Here is a 23,725-nt window from a genome sequence, read left to right on the forward strand (position 1 = left end):
ACTAATAAAATTTAATAAAAAAAAAACTAAAAAAAAACAAACTTCTTGATGGTAAAAAAACAGAAACAAAAACAAAAAACCAACAATACTAGAAACATAATGTGGTCACAAGACTATAAAAGAGGATGAAATTTAAAGCTTACTATATATCTTATAACATACATCTTGGGGATAAGCTACAGATGTCTCCTAAAGTTTCTTGAAAGCAAACAATATTGTCTTCTGATGGCCTAAAAGGAAAGGTGCTGTGCTGCTAACCAGAAGGTACTTGGTTCAAATCTACCAATTACTCTTCTGGAGAAAGATGGACAGTCTCAGTTTTCTGCTTTTGAGAGTCCACTGGAGCATCAGCTGTAAGTTGATTGTGACTTGATAGCTCAAAGCAATAGTTAATATCTGCCTTGATCATGAAGGGTGTCTTCTAGGGCCCTCTCATGCCATGCTGCCACCTTGGCTGCCAGGAAAAGTTCAGCTGGTCTCTTCGTCTCAGTCTGCTCCTTTGACAGTGTCAAGAACACTGACTATGAGGCACATCCTTAAGCATCCCTAGGTTATTTAAAAAATCTTCACCATCTGCAAAACTACTGTTTATTAGAGAAGACGTGCTTAGGAATGTAAGCAATATTTGTTTTCCTTTTTAGTTAGAGAACAGAAAAAAAAGTAATACGTAAATTCCCCATTCTAAATTCCTACAGGGGACTGTTGCATCTACAGCTGAGTTTACTTTTATTTAATGTTAGTTGTTTTCAAAGAATGATGTACTAGGAATTAAGAGTTTTAAGAAATGGAACATACAGGTATTTTTTTCCCCCAACATTTGGCCCTCAGTACAATGGAAAACAACTGGGATATTTTAGCTTTAACTAATTTTTTAGCCTCTTTCATAGAATGAAATGTTGGTTGTTATTATATCACAAAATTTAATGTTAAAATGAAAAGAATTTTGACTGTTACAAATGCTTTTACATTTAATTCCATGATTGTTTACCAAATTTTCCTTTTCAAATATTGTGCTATAAGTGTAAGCTCAGAGAGAACCTGGTTTTTCATTCAATTATCCATACAACTGGTTGCTATTTTAAATTAGTAATACTCTCACTGCCATCAAATGACAACCAAGCTGATCCTCCAGTGGGTAAATCATATGAGAGACTGTTCATCTTTCTCCTGCAGAGTTACCAGTAGATTCAAACTGCCAGAGAGGCATTACCATTGAGTTAGCAATAAAACTCTCTACAGGCTATGTTGTTGTTGTTGTTGTTGTTAAGTGCCATCGAGTCGCAGGCGACTCATAGCGACCCTATGAAGGAGAGTCCTCGACGCTTGGGTGCCTTTCATCCTCTCTCCAGGTTCATAAGGTTTCTGGAGGTAAGCCATTATGGAAGTGGATGCCACTCCTCCTTCCAATTACAGGCTATAGAGGTCCAAAATTATTTATTAATAAATAAGTACTCAGAAGGAGTTGAATGTTAAATGTCACTTTGAAAAAATACATTCTTATGTCTATATCTAGATATATTTACATAAAACCATAAAATAAACAGCATCACAGGAAAGCTGTTTTTATTGTTATATGCTGTCTATCATATAGAATCAAGATCTTGCTGAAAATTATCCAAAAACAACTGGAACAACCTTTCAACAGAGAACTACCAGATGTGCAGGCTGGGTTTAGAAGGGGCCACGACACTAGGAACATGATAGCGAATGTTAGATGGATCTTAGCTGAAAACAGAGAGTACCAGAGGAACACCTAATTGTGTTTCATTGACTATGGAAAGGCATTTGACTGTGTGGATCACAACAAATTGTGCCTAACCTTGAGAAGAATGGGAATCCCAGAACACTTGATTGTGCTTATACAAAACCTATATTTGGACCAAGAAGCAGTCATCAGAACAGAGGAAGGAAACATTGTATGGTTCAATATAAGGAAAGGTGTATGCCAGGGATGCATCTCCACTCCATACCCTTTCAATCTATATGCAGAACAGATGATCCAGGAGGCTGGGCTCTCTCAGGAGGAATGTGGAATCAGGATTGGAGGAAGACTCATCTACAGCTTGTGTCATGCAGATGACACAACCTTGCCAAAACTGAGGAGGACCTGAGGCAATTGCTGCAGAAGGTCAAAGATTCAGCCTTCAATACCAACATCAAGAAAACAAAGATTCTCACCACTATGCTGACTGGCAGCATCATTATAGATGGTGAAGAGATTGAGACTGTTAACACATTCAGTTTGCTTGGTTGCACAATCAAAACTTGGTACCAGTAGCCAGGAAATCAAAAGAAAAATTGCATTAGGAAAATCTGCTGTCAGGGACCTCTCCAGAGTAATGGATGTTAGTCTAGAGACTAAGGTATGCCTAATCCAGGCCATGGTCTTCACAATTACTTGCTAAGCATTAGAGAGATGGACAATGACTAGGAATAATGGAAGAAGAACTGATGTCTTTGAGTTGAAGTTTTCTCCAGAAAGTATTGAACATATCATGAACTGCTAAGAGAACAAACAAGTCTGTCCTGGAGAGGGTGAAATCAGGCCACTTCTTGAAGGCAAGGATTTTTAAGCTCCATTTCACAGACTTCAGACATGTTGGAGAAGGACATCATGCTTGGAAGGATGGAGGGACAGTACAAGAGAGGAAGACCATGAATGAGATGGATTGACTCAGTGGCTGGGGTAATAGGGATATATGTGTCAGAGACAATAAAATTGGCTTGAGATAGAGCAGGGATTAGAGCTGTTGTACACAGGGTCACAAGCAACTCAACAGCATAGAACAATACCAATAGTCAGAACCTACTCATAGCTGACAATTCAGAGTGGTTTTTAGAGGCTGTAAACCACACAGGAAGAGACTGCCTGTCTTTCTCCCAATGAGCTGTGATTTAATTTGAAGTGCCTCCCTTTGGGCTGGCAGCACAACTCCTTAATTACCAGAGCGCCCTGCCACCATAAAAGAAAACGATAGAATAAGCAAACATGCAAAAATAAAACAAACATGTATTCTGTAGGAAACAGAAAACAAACTGTCTGGCCTGGGACAGTGTGTCTGTGAGTCCAGTAGAAAACCAGAGTGGGGTGCCCAATCAGGTCAGAGTTTCTGCTCCTATGAGTAGTAATCAAAGCTCCAATATATGTGTCAATTCATGGGTAGGTAGCACTTCTGGATCAAGGTATATCAAGAGTGTGTCAAGGGATGGGGCACCTTGTTTGGTTCAGAGTTTCTGCTGGCTTCAGAGGAGTCTAATCTAGTCTACCTGGCTAGAGATGGCTTCTTTGCCAGTCTAGAGGACAAATTCCGAAAGGATACCCAGTCAAGAGATTACTAGCATAAAGAGAAAGTCATAACTGACTTGAAATGTACAGGTGTGAACAAATGTGGCCATGGAGTGTGTAAGGTGAAAGGATGTGCAGTAAAAGGGAAGGATGCAATAAGCATCAAAAGAAAATCAAAGATATATAGAGTCCCTATACCAAAAAGAATTGGCCAATAAAAAAAAAAAAAACAAAAAAAAAACAACCAACTTCAGGAGCTGCACTGATGACATTGTCAAAATAAAGGCTCCAGGAACTGATGGAATGCTGGCAGACATATTTCAAACAAACAGATGCAGCTCTAGACAGGCTCACTGCCAAAAAAATTTGGAAGAAGCCAACACAATACCAGGAGATTCTTTGAGACATTGTTAACACATAGAAGACTTTTCAGTTAGGCCATCATAGTAGGAGTCTGCTCAGAAATACATCATCCAACATGAGAGATCAAGAAAAAAAAATTATTTATATATACCTTCACTCACTCACTCACTCACTGACTCCTTGTCATCAAGTCGGAACCATAGCTGACTCTCCAGGGGGGTTTCAGAGGCTACAAACTGCATTGGAGGAGACCATTCATTTTTCTTCCAAGGATTCTCTGGTGGATTTGAATTGCCAAAAAGGTATCACCTTCGAGTTACCAGAGCAACCTCCCTATGGAGTATGTAACCAGAGTTCCTTTATTTTATACATCACCATTCAAATATAAATTGAGTGTGTGTGTGTGTGTATGTATACATATATACACACATACAGATGCACATACACAGACATCTACACAAATAAATGCTCATCTGCAGTTTTCAAAAAGAGTCATCAATGCATTTCCAAAATCTGATTTCCAGGTATCTCCTTTAAGTCTGAGAATCCAGATATGTAGATCTACCACTGGAAGACTGGTGCCCACGTCCCCAGAGGTCTGGCGGCCAAGGACACATGGAGGATGAGCTCACCTTGCTGCCAGAGTGTGAACTGGCTCCAGTCTCCCTTCTCCCTCAGGTTTTCATCCTCAGGCAGGAAGAGGCCCCTGGCTTTGTCCATCACAGCAAGGCCTTCATCTCGAATCAACTTCCAGTTTCTTTCTAAAGACTAAAGGGAAGACTGGTTTTATTGGACTGAAAACATATTCAACAGAACCTCCTATGATGAATCTTAACCTTTTTTTGTTGCTTAAACAAAAACTTTGTTGCTTTCATGTAGATTTCTTATTTCAACATCCTCTGGGACTTCTTGTAAAATGCAGGGGAAAAAAGAAAATAAATTTTTTTTTAAAAAAGCCCAATAAACTTTATATTATTTTCCAGAAGTAAGTAATTTCATATTACAAAAATTTTCAAAGATTCTTAGAAACCTCAGAGAAAATCCTCCTTCATAATTCACAGTTAGATTTGCCTATGGGTGAGGCTATCAATCTTGATTATATTATATTACTAATATATAAATTGTCATAAAAATTAGTTTGGAAACTCATGTAATAATCACAATATACAAACTGGAATACAAATCTCTACCGCTGTTTTACATGGTAAACATGTAACTTTCAAACACATCAGAAAAGCATGTATTGCGGCATTTGATGAATCATAAAACAAAAACAAAACAAATCAAAGAAAGACACTCACACTGTCAAGTCGGTTCTGACCCAAAGCGAGCCTGCCTCGGGGTTCCAAGACTGTAAATTGTGAGGAGACTGCTCATCTTTCTTCAGAGTAGTGTATGGCCTTTGTGTTAGCAGTGCGACTTGCTACGGACTTTACTATCAGAGCTCCCCCAGTCAAGGTAAGAATCATGCTTAGAATATTTCCTTGACTTTTCATTGACTCCTATGCTCTGTACCTTTCAGAAATAAGTCTTGCGAACAGCAATGGCTCAGAGTGTTTGAACTCAGCCTGGAAATCTGACAGAAGAACAAGCAGCCTGGACCTTCTCTGCCTGCAGGCCTCACCACCAGATACTGCAGGTGGCTGGGGAAGCAGAGCAGTGGGGCAGGTGAGAGACAGCAGAGGAAGCAGAGACAGGCAGAATATGAGGAAATACTACTCTCAGGATAAGAGAATACAAACCGCTACCCAACTCCATGAAAAGAGCAAACTGCACAGGATAGACCACGCTTTTGATACATTAGTGAATTCAAACAGTTCTGCATTACATGAGAAGTAGATAGTTACATAGATAAGTATACAACAGCTAATTTCATCAAGAATCAGAGATTGGATACATTTTGAGTGGCTCAAGAACAAGGGGCTAGAATTTCAAAGTTACATCCACAAGGAAAGGTTATTACTAAAAAATTAAAAACATCAACTAGAGCTTACAGAAGATGGACTGAGAGTCTGGTGAAAACACGGCTGTCATCCAAGTTAGTCAAGCAAAGACCACATGACCAGTCACAGAGCAGAAAAAACTGAAAGATGAGAGAGTGTTTTCCCAGCCTGTGCCTTATGGACCCAGGATGCTGTATGTAGGAAAACAGGTTAAGAATTCAGGATGAGTAAATGGGCTAAAAAGCTCCTCTCAGTGATGTGCATGGGTGCTCAGCCAAACCTGAGACACAGTGTGAACAGAAGAGGTTTATGAAAATGTTCTAGAACAAGAGACGGATTTTAAAATAACATACTGATTTTACAATTAAAGATCTGTGAAATGGACAATTGATTTAGTAAAAATATCTATTTTCATCAGATTCCTGGCCACTTGGGGTGGCAGATCAAGTTGCATGCTCAGATTGTCAACCGTTTCACTATTTCATTCCAAGTAGGTAGTCTTTAGTCTCCCTGGGAGAGTAGACATGATTAAGGTGCCCAGCTGCTGACCAACAAAGGATGAGCTCCACCCCCGGGTGCCTCAGAAGAAAGGCCCAGTGATCTACTTCCCAAAACCCAGATACTGGAAAACCTTATGGAGCAGTTCCAGCCGATACACATGGGGATGACATGGATTGGGGGTCAACTCTACAGAAATGGTTAGTTTTGAAAGAGCAAGTCAAAGATGCTATTTAATTATAAAAGAGAGTGCAAAAAAATAAAAAGAGATTCTCAATAATTCTTCAAGTGAGATGATTATTGTTGTTGTGTACCCTCAAGTTGGAACCAACTCATTGCTGACCCTCGAGTGGGTTTCCAGAAGCAGTAAATCACACAGGAGATTACCATCTTTCTCTCACATAGCAGCTGGTGGATACAAACTGTGTGCCATTGGGTTGGCAGGATTTATAAGAATCCTAAGATCATTCAAAAGGAGCAGAAACGCACCCCAGGCTTTTTGCAGTATGTTCACATCTTCACAAATTTGTTAACTTGTTTTGGGTTGCTGGATAAATCTGTGAAGACTCCTATGAAACTGTTACACAGATAAGGGGCAAATTACTGCTCTAGCATATGAAATTACTTTCTGTACCAAGGGCAGGCTCTTCTACTTGCTCTTGAGTTTTCCCACTTTTTAAACATTTTTTTTAATAGCTGAGTTTAGGTGCATAATGGGAAACAGCTGATCTTTCCTTACCTGAATGGAGCACAAAGTCCTAGGGGGAAAATGTTAAAAAGATAATGGGAAAAAAATGTTAAATGTTCCTTAATAACAGCTTGTCATTTGCAGGTGAGACCCAGTCATGCCTCCTTCCCACTCTCCCTGCAGCCTCTCCCCAGAAGTGTTGCTGAGGCTCCTTCCACAAGTTAGTGAAGATTTAAAAAATAATACATTTGTTTCCATCTTCCCTAGTTAGACAAAGCACACATGTGCTGGATGACAGGCTTCTGTGTGTGCACATGTGCTAAACACCACAGGTCTCCAATTTATTTTCATTACAATCAATCACTGATCAGTTTTGCTTTTCAGTTTAATGTTTTGCCATAAAATGTTCAGAACTGGAAGGATCCATAATGCTATTCCAGTGGAAACTTTTCACTTTAGGGATGATGAAATAATTTTTGCAGAGGTTAAAGATTCTGATATATCATGACAAAGCCCTGGTGGAGAGAAACCAGATGTCAGAAACCAGCTCTGATTTCTACCCCTCCATTTTTACAGGAACAATGATGTCAGTGTGAGGACTAGGGTGCACTTGGACTATGGTATTTTCAATCACTTGCTATGTTGCTGAAAGCTAAACAATAAACAAGGATGACAGAAGAACTGAAGACTTTGGGCTCTGGTGCTGGCTGGAATAGAGTGCTGAATATCCCATGGACTGCCAAAAGAATGATTAGGTATGTCTTGGAGAAGGTGCCACCAGAGTGCTCCTTGGAGACAATGAAGCTTTGTCTTACAAACTTTGGGCACATTGCTAGGAGAGGCTATCCTTTTGAGAGGGACATCTTGCCTGGAAAGATGGAGGATCAGTGAAGGAGAAGATGACCCTCAACCAGGTGGTTGAGCAATGATCTCGAGTGTGTCAGAGATTGTGAGGATGGCACAGGATAAAACAAGGTTCAGGTAGGTTGTTCACTAGTTCACTATGAGTACTCCACTTGTTGGCATGTAACAACCAGCGTGTGTGCATGAGAGAGGATCATGTGATCAACAAAGTGTTCAAGCTGGGCAAACTGAGTCTATTGCATGCTGAGCTTCAAGGTGTGGGCTCTAAAATCTAACACGTTTATTTTGAAGAGCAAGAGAGCAATTATGGTTTCCCACAATCACCTCTGTGCAGTCATTTACTTGGTGCTTGCCAGGTGCAGGCGCTTTGGAGGCAATGGAGAAAGCGTGTGACTCACTGTGCACCACAGACAGGGCACAGCACAAAGAGAGTGCACCCTTCAAAGCAGGGAAAACTAGGCTAACCAAAAGTCAGATCTAGTAATATATCTTTATGGTGATACAAAGAAAAACACAAAGATAATGACAACTGTGACCTCTTATATGTTTAATGTCTTTCTCACCCAAAAGAATGATTTTCTCCAATGTTGAAAAGAAATATGTCCATCACATTTATAGACTTAGGGAGAAACCTCTAGAAATGGAATCTGGAGATGTTATTTTTAAGTACAAAGTGAGGAATCACCTTTTATAAAATTCACAAGGTCATCTTAAAAAATATTCCATCATATAATCAGTACCCGACTCACAGCGACCCTCCTTCGGGTTTCCAGGGCCATAAAGTGCATGGCAAGCAACTGTTTTTGTCCCTCAGAGATACTGGTGGATTGAAACCACCAGAGAAACCAAGGCTTTGGGTTAACAGCACTGCTCCGTAGGGGTTATGTCATTAGGGCGCCAACATACATATTCTCTCCCTCTCATGCAGCCAGAGTGGGGACTGACTCACAGCCAGCCCACTAGCAGTTTTCAGAGAAAGTTTTCAGCTTTCAGTAGCACACGGATGAGAAAGCTGGATTTCAAATGCCCGCCCACCTTTGGGTTGGCAGCACAGCTCTTTATTTACCAGGCCACGATGAGTGTAGGAAATAAACGAATTTGCACGGGGGTGGGGGGCGAGGAGGGGGAGAGAGAGAGTGTGTGAGACTGAGAGAAAGAAAGAATGAAAACATGAATTAACTCTATAATGATATCATTTTTTTGTTTGACGGTTGGGGTGAAAAAAGATCCACTAGGAAATTACAGCAACAACTTGCAGTATCTCAGAGCAATGCCAATGTTTTTAAGAGAATCATCTGAAATATTACTTGTTCGGACCTAAATCCACACATATCCCTAATAGGTCATTACCAAATGCTCTTTCCCAGTCTGTGGCTTCCCTTTTTACCCTGTTGGAGAAGTTTTTGGATGTGCATAGGGATTTGATTCTTAGAACGTCCCATTCATCTATTTTATCTTCTCCAGGATACTTGCAAGACTGTTTATGTTGTGGATTAGGATTTCTAGAGTTCTGCCAAGCTTTTCTTTAATGAAGTTTACAGTCCTTGGTTTTAGTCCCAGGTACATGATCCACCTTGAGTTGGTTTTTGTATGTGGAGTAAGGTGTGGATCTTGCTTGAGTCTTTTGCAGATACTTTTTCAATTTTGCCAACACCATTTGTTTAAAAGGCTGTCGTTTCCCCACTTAACTGATTTCATCTCTTTGCCAAAAATCACTTGACCAAACATAGATGGGCTGATTACCGGGTTGTTAAAATTCTATTCCATTGATCTATGTGTCTGTCATGGTACCAGTACCATGCTGTCTTAACCACCCCGGCAGTGTAGTAGGATTTGAAATCAGGGAGTGAGATGCCTCCTACCTTTCTTCTATTTTTAAGGAGTGCTTTGCTTATTCGGGGCTTCTTTCCATTCCAAATGAAACTGGAGATTGCCTTTTCCATCTCATTGAAGAATGGGATTGGTATTTGTATAGGGATTGCACTGAATGTGTAAATTGCGTTTGGTAGTATTGTCATTTTCACAATATTGAGTCTTCCTATCCATGAGCAAAGGGTATTCTTCCACTTCTCCAGGTCTCTTTTTGTTTCTTGTAGTAATGTTTTGTAATGTTCTATCAATAGATGCTTTGTGCTTCTGGTTAGATTTACTCCCAAGTATTTAATCTTGTGATGAGCTATTGTGAACAGTATTGTTTTTCTTACTTTGGGCACTGTATTTTCTTTGTCACTGTAGAGAAACCCAACTGATTTTTGTATGTTGATCTTGTATCCTGCTGCTTTGCTGAATTGGTCCACTGTGTCCAATAGTTTTCTGGCTGAGTCTTTAGGGTTTATAGGGGTAAAGTCTTTAGGGACTTATATCCAGAATTTATAAAATACTTGAGCACCAAAACAAAATAAAGGTAAATAATCCAACTGAAAAATGGGCACAGGATATGGACACTTCACCAAAGACGGCGAACAAGTCATGAAGAAGTTTTCAACATCCCTACCTCTAAGAGAAATGCAAATCAAAACAACTATGAGATATCATCTCACCCCAGTCAGAATAGCAAAATTTAACAGAACAGCAAGCAACAAATGCTGGCGAGGTTGTGGAGAAACTGGAAACTTTATTCACTGTTGGTGAAAGTGTAAATTGGTGCAACCACTGTGGAAAGCGATATGGCGCTTTCTCAAAAAGTTGCAAATAAATACCATTTGACCCAGAAATTCCACTACTGGGAATATTCCCCAAAGAGACCATAACTGCCACCCAAACAGATATATGCACGCCCATGTTTATTGCATCTTTGTTCACAAAACCAAGGATTTGGAAACAATATAAGTGCCCGTCAAAAACAAATGAACAGAGAAGCAATGGTACATTCACACAATGGAATACTACGCTGCATTTAAAACAAGGAACCCATGCAATATTATTCAAATGGGTGGCCCTGGAGGACATTATGCTCAGTGAGGTATCTCAGTCACAAAAGGACAAATACTGCACGGTGCCACTGTTGTAAAGCAGGACTGACAACGGGTTGGGGGGAGACTGAGAAAGATGGGCATAAATAATATATATTGCATTGAAACAGATGAGGGATAAAACTGCTTAAAAGGGATATGTAATTAGGTATTTTTGTCATGATGGCAGTCCAGAGCGAAGGCTTCATAGTGGAGTGGACCTGTTTGCAGGGATTGTAAAACAACGAAATAATTTTTTTTTTTACGTTTCCAAGAGGGTAGAACTGAAAAGGGTGTAAGCCAGGGATGTGTCCTGTCTCCATACCTTTTCAACCTGTATGCAAAACAGATTATCCAGGAGGCTGGGCTCTATGAGGAAAAGTGTGGTGTCAGGATAGATGGAAGATTCATCAACAATCTGTGTTATGCAGATGACACAACACTGCTTGCTGAAACTGAGGAGGACCTGAAGCGCTTGCTGCAGAGGGTCAAGGACTACAGCTTCCAATAGGGATTGAGGCTCAATGTTAAGACAAAGATTCTCACCACTGAGCCAAATGGCAGCATCAGGATGGATGGTGAAGAGATTGAGATTGTTCACAGCTTTAGTTTGCTTGGCTCCACAGTCAACACTCTCAGCACCAGTCACCAGGAAATGAAAAGATGTATTGCCATGGGAAAGTCTGCTGTTAGGGACCTCTCCAAAGTACTGAAGAGCAATGGTGTCTCTCTGGAGACTAAGGTGCGTCTGATACAGGCCATGGTCTTCCCAATCACTTCTTATGCATCAGAGAGTAGGACAATGACCAAGGAGGATAGAAGGAGAATTGATGCCTTTGAGCTGTGGTGCTGGAGAAGAGTATTGAGAATACCATGGACTGCTAGGAAAACAAACAGATTTGTCCTGGAAAGGGTTAAACCAGGCTGCTTCTTGGAGCCAAGGATTCTGAGGGTCCGTCTAACATACTTTGGACATGTTGTAAAGAGGGACCGGTCCTTGGAGAGGCACATCATGCTCGGTAGGGTGGAGGGACAGTGCAGGAAGGGAAGGCCCTCTATGAGGTGGATTGATTCAGTAACTGGGGTATTCGGGATGGGTGTATTGGAGACAGTGCGATTGGCACAGGACAAAGAAGAGTTTAGGGCTGTTGTACATAGGATTGCTATGAGTTGCAAGCAACTCGACGGCACATAACAACAGGAGGGTAGTGTACTGTAGGGGAGGATTGGGAGGGGAGAAAAGTGCTACAATGAATGAATGGAAATCCAAAGTCTCTGTAAATTTTCATTGAAATTAGTAATAAAATAAAAACCCACACATTTCATCAAGTGGAAAGAGAAATTGATAGTCTTTATATTTCAGTTGCTGCCTGGAAGAAAACAGGGTGTTTTTTTAAATTTTCTTTAATCCTGTGGCTACAAAGTTAGAAGTAAATGGTTTGTTCTTCATGTGTCACATCCTTCATAAACCCCTCCTCAGCACTTGCTGTTTTGATATCCTCAGCTATATTTGCACCATAGGCATTTAGAAATGGAATTCTCAGTTGGATCTGCCAAATCAATGATTTCTTCTGTTTTCCATCAAAAAAAAACCCACCAAAAAACCCCAAAACCTGCTGACATTGTTCATCTGTTGTCTCTGGATTTAGTTTTGTTTTTCAGCTGTTGTAATTTTATACCACCTTTAACTTTTCCTATCATTTAAATAAATTTTTTCCAGAGAAGGGTTAAAATAGACTTGTTAATCTATAATTTGTTCTTATTTTTAAGTAATATTTTAATTAGCTCATTATTTTGACTGTTTATCATGTTTCACCCTAGCCTAAAAGGACTTTGTAATATGTAATCTAAGCTTCCAGTGAAGTTTAGAAACAAATCCTATTAAGTCTTAAATCATCAAGATTCCTTACCAGGCCTGCCAAATATTCTTCAAAAGACAGTGAAACTCAATCAAGGTATTTCATAAGATATGAGTTTCATAAGATAAGATATATGTAGCAGAGAGATAAAAGAAATTATGCTTAACTCTACATTTTCTATTTTAAAATCAATATTTGGCAGCCCATAAACTGATTTCTTTTCAACCTAACTTCTTTAAGATTCTTAGCCTATGTAGTTTCCCTATGTTACTTGATGGGTATAACTCCTATTCTACAATGTGCTCAGATACGAGAACACTGAGTATGAAGCCTTAAGCTTGACATGAAATAACTTTTCCTAATCAAACAAAATTGGTCAAACCGAGTTTGAAATATTTCTTTCTATGGAGTAAAAGAGCATCCATCCTTCAGAGAAAAGTTTTTGCTGAGGCTATCAGTAAACACTGCAGACTGCTAAGGAGAGCTGTTAAAAAGTCACTACTGCTGCATCAAGTTAGAACTAGCCCCAGCCAGGAAGGAAACAACAGATGCAAGCAGGTCAGAAAGAAATTCCTATCAACATACAAAAGCAAATTTATCAGAGAAAAACAACAACAACACACAGCTATGAATAAGGATAACAGAGGAAGAATCGACATCTTTGAATTGCAGTGCTGGGGAAGAGTACTGAATACCCCAGGGACTGCCAAATGAACAAACAAATCTGGCTTGTATAAAAAACAATCAAGGTGCTCCTTAGAGGCAAGAATAATAAAACTTCATCTCACATACTTTGAACATGTTGTAAGGAGGAACTAGTCTTTGGAAACAGACATTATGCTTGGAAAGGGTCAGAGAAAGGGAAGAAGACTCTTAACAAGATGTACTGATAGAGAGACTATGACAATGAGTTCAAGCATATTGGAGATAGTGAGGATGGTACGGAAAAGGGCAAATTCAGATCTGTTGTTCAGAGGGTCACTCTTGAGGTGTAGGTGACTCCATGGAACCTAACAACATCAATGTGGAAAAGGTGGTAAGAACTTTGCTCTTGGTTTGAAAGAGTTGAGTTTTATTTGCAGCCTTCTCACTCTAAGACCATCATTGCTTTTTCTGATATTGTCAAAATGAAGATGAATTACTTGCTTTTTACCAACTAGTATTTATAGTTGATTTGAGAACTAGAGTTCTACTAAGGTTGAGGATTTTATGTGTGTGAAGTATATACATACATACATACACACAAATACACACACTTATATAAATACATATGTATGCACAAATACACACACTTATATATATACACGTGTGTGTGTGTGTGTGTGTGTGTGTGTGTGTGTGCATGTTGTTGGTTATGTGCTGTCGAGTCGCTTGTGACTCATAACAACCCTATGTACAACAGCCCTAAACACTGCTCTATCTCTTGCCAATCTTATTTTCTCCAACACATCTATCCCCATTACCCCAGTGACTAAATCAATCCACCTCATCGAAGGTCTTCCTCTCCTACGCTATCCCTCCACCGTCCTAAGCATGACATCCCTCTCCAAGGACTGATCCTGCCTTGCAACATGTCAGACGAAGCTTCAGAATTCTTGCTTCCAAGGAGCAGCCTGGCTTCACCCTCTCCAGGACAAACTTATTTGTTCTTCTAGCTGTCCATGGTACATTGAATACTCTTCTCCAGAACCACAGCTCAAAGGCATCAACTCTACTTCTATCATCCCTAGTCATTGTCCAGCTCTCTGATGCATAGCAAGTAAATGCAAAGTCCATGGCCTGGGTCAGGCACACTTTAGTCTCCAGAATGACATCTTTGCTCCCCAGTACCTTGGAGAGGTTTCTGACAGCAGACTTTCCCAATGCAAGTTGTCTTTTAATTTCCTGGCTGCTGGTACCAAGATTGTTGACTGTAGAGCCAGGCAAACTGAAGCTGTAAATAATTTCAATCTCTTCATCATCCATCATGATGCTGCCAATCAGCTCAATGGTGAGAATCTTTGTTTTCTTGATGTTGAGCTTCAATCCATATTGAAGGCTGCAGTCCTTGACCCTCCACAGCAAGTGCTTCAGGTCCTTCTCCATTTCAACAATCAGGGTTGTGTCATGTGCATAACACAGACTGTTGATTAGTCTACTTCCAATCCTGATGCCCACTTCTCCTCATAGATCCCAGCTTCTCAGATAATCTGCTCTGCAAATAGATTGAAAAGATATGGAGATAGGACACATCATTGACACACACCCCAATTTTGAACCATGCAGTGTTTCCTTGCTATATTCTGACAAATGCCTCCTGGTCCAAGTATAGGTTTCACATAAGCACAATCAAATGTTCTCGGATTTCCATTCTTCTCAGAGTCAGACACAGTTTGTTGTGATCCACGCAGTCAAATGCCTTTGCATAGTCAATGAAGCACAGATAGACATTCCTCTGGTACTCTCTGCTTTTAGCCAAGATCTACCTGACATTAGCTATAATATCCCTAGTGCCACATACTCTTTTAAACCCAGCCTGTACTTCAGGCAGTTCTCTGTTGATGTGCTGTTCCAGTTGCTTTTGGATAGTCTTCAGCACAATCTTGCTGACATGTGAGATATATATTATATATACCAGCCATTTTTATGAATATAAGTGACAATGATGCAGTATAACCATCACCACCATAATTTTCAAGTTTTGTTGTGTTGTTGTTTTTTATCATTCCTTACAGGAACTGTATACCTTTCAAGAAATACCTTCCAATTTTTCTCTTCTTCCTACTCCTGGTAGCCACTAAAACAGTTTTGTCTTGATACATTTGCTTACTCTGGATATTTTATAACAATGGAAGTATACCATATGCTGTATTATTGTTTGATGCCATTGAGTCAGCTCCTACTTAAAGTAACCTTGTGCACAATAGATCAAAACCTAGTCCAATCCTGTGTCATCTTCACAATCTACTGTGCTTCATCCCAAACTGTAACCACTGTGTCAATACACTTCCTTGAAAATATTCTTCATTTTCACTTCTATGTTATGCAGATTATACAACCTTCCTTGCAGAAAGTGAACACTTGAAGTATTTATGAAGAAGATAAAAGACTACATCAGTATGTCTTCAGTGTGGACTATATCTCAGCATCAAGGAAATAAAAACTCTCATAACTGGGTCAATATGAAGGATCATATGAGATGGAGAAAAGACTGAAGTTGTCAACAATTCCATTTTACTTGCTTCCACAATCAACACCCATGGGAATACTGTATTGGGGAATCTGCTGTCAATGACTTCTCCAAAGTCCTAAGGACCAAAGATGTCAATTTCTTTTTTTTAGAAAATTTTTCTCTTATACTAGTTTACTTACAAAGTTTGTATGCATTGCTTCTGCACACGGGATCTATCCCCTTTCCTTTACCCACTCCTTCCTCTACCCATCAAATTGTGTGGCCCTATGATTAAGCCCCCTTCCCTCATCCTTACACATGTTCTACAATAATAGCCTGTGTTTGTCCTTATGAAACTGAGTTAGTTTACGTAGTATAATGCTCTTCAGTCCCTCCAAACTTAGGTAGTAATTTATAAAATCACTGCTCCTGCATATTGCATAATATTCCATTGTGTGACTGTACCATAATTTCTCAATCCATTAGATTGTAGTTGGACATTTGAGCTGTTGTGCTGGTGAATAATGAATGCTGTTATGAATATTCGTGTCCAAGTCTCTGTTTGTGCCTCAGATCTCATTCCCTCAGGGTATAGTCTAAGCAGTGATGAATAGCTGGGTCATACGAAATTTCTATGTTCAGCTTTTTAAGAAAACATCTAATGACCTTCCAGAGTGGCTATACCATTTTACAATCCCACCAGCAATGTATAAGAGTTCCTATCTCACCACATCCTCTCTAACATTTATTACTTGCTGTACTGTTAAACTTTGCCACTGCTAGACTAAGGTACACTTGATTCAAGCCATGGAATTTTTAATTGTTTCACATGCATCTGAAAGTTGGACAATGAATAATGAAGATTGTAGAAAAACTGATGCCTTTTAATTTGGTCATAGTGAAAACTGCTGAATATCCCATATTGACTGGTATAAGAACAAAATGAATCTGTTTTGGAGCAAGCACCATCAGGGTGTTCCTTATAGGCAAGGATGATAAAATTTCATCTCACATACTTGAAAATGGCAGAAATTGTGATGATGGTGCAAAACAGAACCAGATTTTTATTTGTTGTTTACAAGTTGTTAATGAGTTGCAGTCAGCTTGACAGCACCTAACCACAACAAAAACAAATACTTTACCAATAATAATTTTTTTTTCTCTAGGGACTGATCCCTCTTGATAAAATGTCCAAATTGTCTGAGGAAGGTTCACCATCCTTACTTCTAAGGAGCATTCAGCTATATATTTTCAAAATGGACTTGTGTGTTCTTTTAGCAGGTCAGATTACATTCTCAATATTCTTTGTCAGCACTATAATTTAAAGGTATCAATCCATCTTTGGTCTTCCTTACTCATTGTCCAGGTTTCCACCAATGTTATGTGCCAATGTGCCATCAAGTCAGGACCAATTCATAGTTGATCTTTTTGTGAGTTTTCAGAAGCTGTAAATCACACAGCGGGGAAAAGCCCATCTTTCTCATAGAGCAGCTGGTGGATTCAAACTGTGTGTCTTTGGGTTGGCAAGAGCACTCCTTATAACTAGGTTAACAGTCACAAGGGAGCTCTGGTGGCCTAGTGGGAAGGAGTTGCACTGAAAACCCAAAGATAATTTGAATTCACCATCTGCTCCACAAGAAAAATATGAGCCGTTTCTGCCAATATGATTTACAGCCTCTGAAAAACCTGCTAGAGGGTCAGTTATGATATGAGTCAATTAGAGTTGGCAGCAATGAGCTGAGCTGAGTTCACTGAATTTCAAACAGGAGAAAGTTTGGGCAGTCTTTTCCAGTAAAGAGTTACAGCCTCAGAAGCTCAAAGAGCAGTAACTAGGATCAGAATGAACTCAGTGACAGTAGTTTCGTGTGCATAATAGGTGACTAAAAATATCATACAATGTATGCCTGACCTATTTTGCTCAGCATAATGTTAAGAACATGATAAAATTCATCAAGATTAATTTCTCTTTATGTCTGAATAATAACCTATTATCTGTGTATACTACATTTCCATTTATCAGTTTAGCTGGATCAACCACAAGATGATGGATATTTTAGCTATTGTGAATAACATTGCAAATAACAATACTGGTGCACATAGAGCTTTTAGTGCCTACTGGTTTTATATGTAGGAGTGAAATCACTGGGTCATAATGGTAGTACTATGTTTAGCTTTTGGAGGAATTAACAAATTCTTTTCCACAGTGGTCACACTGTTTTGCAAGATTATCAGCACATATGAATTCTAATTTCTTTATACTCATGATTTCCTATTTTTCAGACCATAGTTGTACTAGTAGAAGTGAAGTGGTATCTCATTTATACTTTTGATGAGCTATGCTTTTAATAGAAGGATACCACATGCTATGTAAGTTTTGTTAGGGCTCAAAGTCTTTTAAGCAAGACTTGGTAAGTCACTCTGTGTGTTCAGTTGCTATAAAAGGACACTGAGAAAAACACAACTGTAGGCAGTTGAGAAAGGTCTCAGAGGTGTATATGTGCCTAGAAAGTTTCTAACACTAAATTAAGGAAGTATGTGACTGTCTAAAGAGCAGGAGTCTGGACAACGGTACAAGGCCACAAGCATCTCTCTGAAAGGGCTAGAGGAAGTGTGAACAGTACAGTCCTTCACTGCCCTACAGTAGAAAGCAGTTCCATGATGCTTCTAGGGCCCCACTAGCAGGAAGAGATTCATTTATTCATTGCAGACTCACAGACTCACCGTTACAGTACCAACAGTGGGGTTTACTAGGGAAGGAAGTTGGAGTGTAGTGGAGGCAAAGAATACCAATGTAAATCCAAGTTTCTGCCCAACAAGTCCTCAATTTGTCCAGGCTCCAGTATCAGTTCAGAAATCAAATCCAAATCATTCAGCAAAGTTTGCAGTTTTAAATCAGCTTTCCCTTCAAACATTGAGCAAGAACAGCAAAACCTATAATTGTGGCCAGCATGAATGAGAGAAGCCTTAGGTCTCACCTTGCCACAGTTTTTCCACAATGCCACAACATCCTCAGGGTCTCACCAACAGGGTCAGCTCCAGTCTCCATCAAGTCTTGCTGTCCCATGTGGGAAAGATTCTTTCTCTTATTCTAGTCCCACAGCTGATGTCCATCTGCAAGACTATGCTGATTTGCAAGACCATGTGTGTGCAGTTAAGGTAGTGGGAGACCAGAGGGGGCTAAGTAATGGCTAAAAAAGGCCAACTTTGAGGTTAACATTACAGTGAACAAAGACTATTCTAGACCAAGTGTAAGCATAAAATTAGGATGACATGGTTGCAATGGTACATTAGTGCAATGCTACAAATTTTACCTACTTAATTCAGAAGACATGTGTTACAGTCAATTGTATCTAATGTTGTAAAGCAAAATGTCTAACAATGATTGATAAAAAAAGCAATATGACTTGTAGAAAAATTACAACAAAAAGAAGAGTTATTTGAAATGGGGGATTATGTCTCTTTGAGTAACTATTTTAGAAAGCAAGTACTTTATTATTATTTTTTAAAATTTATTTAACAATAGCTTTTAATTCTAGGCCAAATCATGCTTCTACTTCATACCTTGAGATTAAGGCATGGGCTACCATGTACTCTGATTTGGGAAGAAACCCACTTGGCAGAAGATGGGGGCCCTTTGCTGGACTGAGATAATCTGGGCAGAGTAAACACTATGAAAATGTAAGACTCTCACAAAAAACTCTCTGTAAGAAGGCAGCATGGTCCAAACTAACTAGCAAAAACACCAAAAAGAACTCAACAAAATGATAGCAATAAAACCTTGACTCTCAATAATGACACTGAATGTGAATGGTTTGAATGCACAGCTGAAGAGAACAAGAGTAGCAGTTTGGATAAAAAAAATCAAAATCCATCAATACGTTGTCTAAAAGAGACACACCTGAAAAATGAAGATAAAGAAAGACAAAAAATAAAAGGCTGGGGAAAAAAAATATACCAACCAAATGGCAACCAGAAAAATCCAGGAGTAGGGATATTAATCTCTGATAAAATAAATGTCAATATAAAAACCATCACAAAGGACAAGTAAGGTCACTACATAATGGTGAAAGGGTCAATAGAACAAGAGGACATAACAATAATAAATATCTATGCACCAAATGAAAGACCTGTAAAATACATAAAACAAACATTAACAAAACTTAAAAATGATATAGACAACACTACTTTAGTACTTCACTACACCCCTCTCAAGAAAAGATAGAACTACCCAAAAGAAACTCAACAGCGATACTGAAGAATTAAACCACACAATAAACCAACTTGACCTCATAGATATTTATAGGTTAATGCACCCTCAAAAAGCATAGTACACCTTCTTCTACAATATGCATGGAACTTTCTCCAGAATAGATCACATTCTAGGTCACAAGGAAGGCATGAATAAATTAAAAAAACATAGAAATAACACAAAACATCATTTCAGACCATAATGCTACAAAATTAGAAATTAATAAGAAGAAGATAAAGGAGAAAAACCATATATTTGGACACTGAACAACACCTTGCTTGAATGTGACTGGGTACTAGAAGAAATGAAAAATGAAATGAAAAAGTTTCTTGAAACAAATGACAATGAAAACACCACTTACCAAAAAATCTCTGGGAAACAGCCAAAGCAGTAACCAGAGGTCAATTTATAGCAATAAGCAAACACATCAAAAGGCAAGAAAAACTGACCACTGACTCTCTAAATCAACATCTCCATCTTGAAAAAGAACAACAAGAAAACCGAACACCCTCTAAAAACCCCTGAAATTATAAAAATTAGAACAGAAATCAATGAAATAGGAAACTGAAAAACAATTGAACTATCAACTAAACTAGGAGTTGGTTCTTTGAAAAGGTCAATAAAATCGACAAACCATGAGCAAAACTCACAAAAGAAAAGAAGGAGAAGACACAAATAATCTGAATAAGAGATGAATTGGGCAACATCACAATAGAACCAACTAAAATAAAAAAGCTAACATTAGAGTATTATGAAATAATATGAAATATGAAAACCTAGAGGAAATGGACAAATACTTAGAAATGCACAACCTACCTAATCTGACCCAAACCGAAATTGAACATCTGAACAGAACCATTACAAAAGGAAGAAATTAAAAAGGTCATACAACAACTTCCAACCAAAAAAGCCCTGGACCAGATGGTTTTACAAGTGAATTTTATCGAATATTCAGAGAAAAACTGTCACTAATTCTACATAAACTATTTCAGAGAATAGAAAAAGATGGAATTCTCCCAGACTCATTCTATGGAGCAAACATATCCTTGATACCAAAGCCAGGAAAGGATGCCACCAAAATAGAAAACTACAGGCCAATATCTCTCATGAACATAGATGCAAAAATCCTGAATAAAATCCTGGCCAATAGAAGCCAACGATACATCAAAGAAATAATTCACCATGACAAAGTGGGATTCATAACAGGTATGCAAGGATGGTTCAACATAGGAAAACAATTAATGTAATTCATCACATTAACAAAGCAAACAACAGAACCACATGATCTTATCAATTGATGCAGAAAAGACCTTTGACAAAATTCAACACCCTTTCCTGGTTAAAACATCCAACAAAATAGGATTAGAGGGGAATTTCTTCAACATAGTAAAAAGTATTTATGCAAACTCGAAAACCAACATTGTTCTCAATGGAGAGAGGTTCAAGGCATTCTTTTAAGAATAGGAACTAGGCAAGGATGCCCACTGTCACCTCTCTTATTCAATATTGTATTGGCAGTCTTAGCAATAGCAATAAGACAAGAGAAGGAAATAAAAGGTATCCAAATTGGCACAGAGGAGGTAAAATTATCTATGTAGACGATATGATAGTATACTTAGAAAACCCTAAAGACTTAGGACAAAACTATTGGACACAGTGCACCAATTCAGCAAAGTAGCAGGATACAAGATCTACATACAAAAATCAGTTGGATTTCTCTACAGTGACAAAGAAAATACAGAGCCCAAAGTAAGAAAAACAGTACCACTCACAATAGCTCATCACAAGATTGAATACTTGGAAGTAAATCTAACCAGAAGCACAAAGCATCTATTGAAAGAACATTACAAAACATTACTACAAGAAACAAAAAGAGACCTGGAGAAGTGGAAGAATACCCTTTGCTCATGGATAGGAAGACTCAATATTGTGAAAATGGCAATACTACCAAAGGCAATTTACACGTTCAATGCAATCCCTATACAAATACCAATCCTATTCTTCAACGAGATGGAAAAGGCAATCTCCAGTTTCATTTGGAATGGAGAGAAGCCCCGAATAAGCAAAGCACTCCTTAAAAATAGAAGAAAGGTAGGAGGCATCTCACTCCCTGATTTCAAATCCTACTACACTGCCGGGGTGGTTAAGACAGCATGGTACTGGTACCATGACAGACACATAGATCAACGGAATAGAATTTTGAGAACCCGATAATCAGCCCATCTATGTTTGGTCAACTGATTTTTGGCAAGGAGAGGAAATCAGTTAAGTGGGGAAACGACAGCCTTTTAAACAAATGGTGTTGGCAAAATTGGAAAAGTATCTGCAAAAGACTCAAGCAAGATCCACACCTTACTCCATATACAAAAACCCACTCAAGGTGGATCATGGACCTGGGACTAAAACCAAGGACTATAAACTTCATTAAAGAAAAGCTTGGCAGAACTCTAGAAGTACTAATCCACAACATGAACAGTCTTGCAAGTATCCTGGAGAAGATAAAATAGGTGAATGGGACATTCTAAGAATCAAATCCCTATGCACATCCAAAAACTTCTCCAACAGGGTAAAAAGGGAAGCCACAGACTGGGAAAAAGTAGTTGGTAATGACATGTCAGATAAGGGAATTATATCTAGAATTTATAAAATTCTTGAGTAGCACAACAAGATAAAGATAAACAATCCAATTGAAAAATGGGCACAGGATATGAACAGACACGTCACCAAAGAAGACATTCAGATGGCTAACAAGCACATGAATAAATGTTCAAAATTCCTAGTTCTAAGCGAAATGCAAATCAAAACAACTATGATATCATCTCATCCCTATCAGAATAGCAAAATTTAACAGAACAGCAAGCAACAAATGCTGGCGAAGTTGTGGAGAAACTGGAACCCTTATTTACTGTTGGTGTAAGTGTAAAATGGTGCAACCACTGTGGAAGGCAGTATGATGCTTTCTCAAAAAGCTGCAAATAGAGATACCATTTGACCTAGCAATTCCACTACTGGGAATATACCCCAAAGAGACTATAACCGCCACCCAAGCAGATATATTCACACCCATGTTTATCACAGCTTTGTTCAAAATAGCAAGGAGCTGGAAACAACCTAGGTGTCCATCAACAAATGAATGGAGAAGCTATGGTATATTCACACAGTGGAATACTACACTTCATTTGACAAACAAAGAATTCATGCAATATTATTCAAATGGGTGACCCTGGAGGACATTATGCTGAGTGATGTATCTAAGTCACAAAAGGAGAAATATTGCATAGTGCCACTGTTGTAAAATAGGACTGACCTCACAGTTGGCAGGAGACTGAGAAAGATGGGGATAAATAATGTATACTGCACTGAAACAGATGAGGGAGAAAACTGTTTAAATGGGATATGTGATTGGGTATTTTTGTCATGATGGGAGTCCAGAGCTAAGGCTGCAGAGTGGAGTGGACCTGGGTGCAGGGATTGTAAAACAATGGAAGAGTTTTTCTTTTACTTTTCCAAGAGGGTAGTATACTGGGGGGTAGGGTTGGGAGGGGAGAAAGGTGCAACAATGAATGAATGGAAATCCAAAGTCTCTGTAAGTTTTCATTGAAATTAGTAATAAAAAATAAAATTAAATTAAAAACTCGGTGAATAAAATTTAATAAAATCTCTGAGAAGACAAGCATTAAAATAGCAATCTGACACTAATAAATTTTGGTCAGAGCTCTTTGTCTTTCCACTTGGAAAAACAGAAAGCATCTGATAGTTCTTGCTATAGGAAAATGATAAACAAGATGCCTTGTTGTTGTTATGTCAAGTCGCCTACCACCTATAGAGACCCAATGTACAGCAGCTCTTAACCCTGCCCCATGCTGAGCCACT

At 38.8% G+C, this 23,725-nt stretch overlaps 1 protein-coding gene across 1 annotated transcript in view; it reads right to left on the reverse strand.

The window, feature by feature from the left end:
* LOC102843374 (aspartyl/asparaginyl beta-hydroxylase-like) overlaps positions 1-23,725 on the reverse strand; it is a 268,463-nt gene that overhangs the window by 34,641 nt on the left and 210,097 nt on the right. The window contains exon 23 of the mRNA XM_006900733.1: positions 4,282-4,417. Within this exon, the coding sequence (XP_006900795.1) occupies positions 4,282-4,417 (136 nt within the window). The remainder of the gene's footprint in view (positions 1-4,281; positions 4,418-23,725) is intronic.

Source organism: Elephantulus edwardii, unplaced genomic scaffold, assembly GCF_000299155.1.
Source record: "Elephantulus edwardii isolate Elephantulus edwardi_28Jun2011 unplaced genomic scaffold, EleEdw1.0 scaffold00292, whole genome shotgun sequence".
Lineage (NCBI taxonomy): Eukaryota > Metazoa > Chordata > Mammalia > Macroscelidea > Macroscelididae > Elephantulus > Elephantulus edwardii.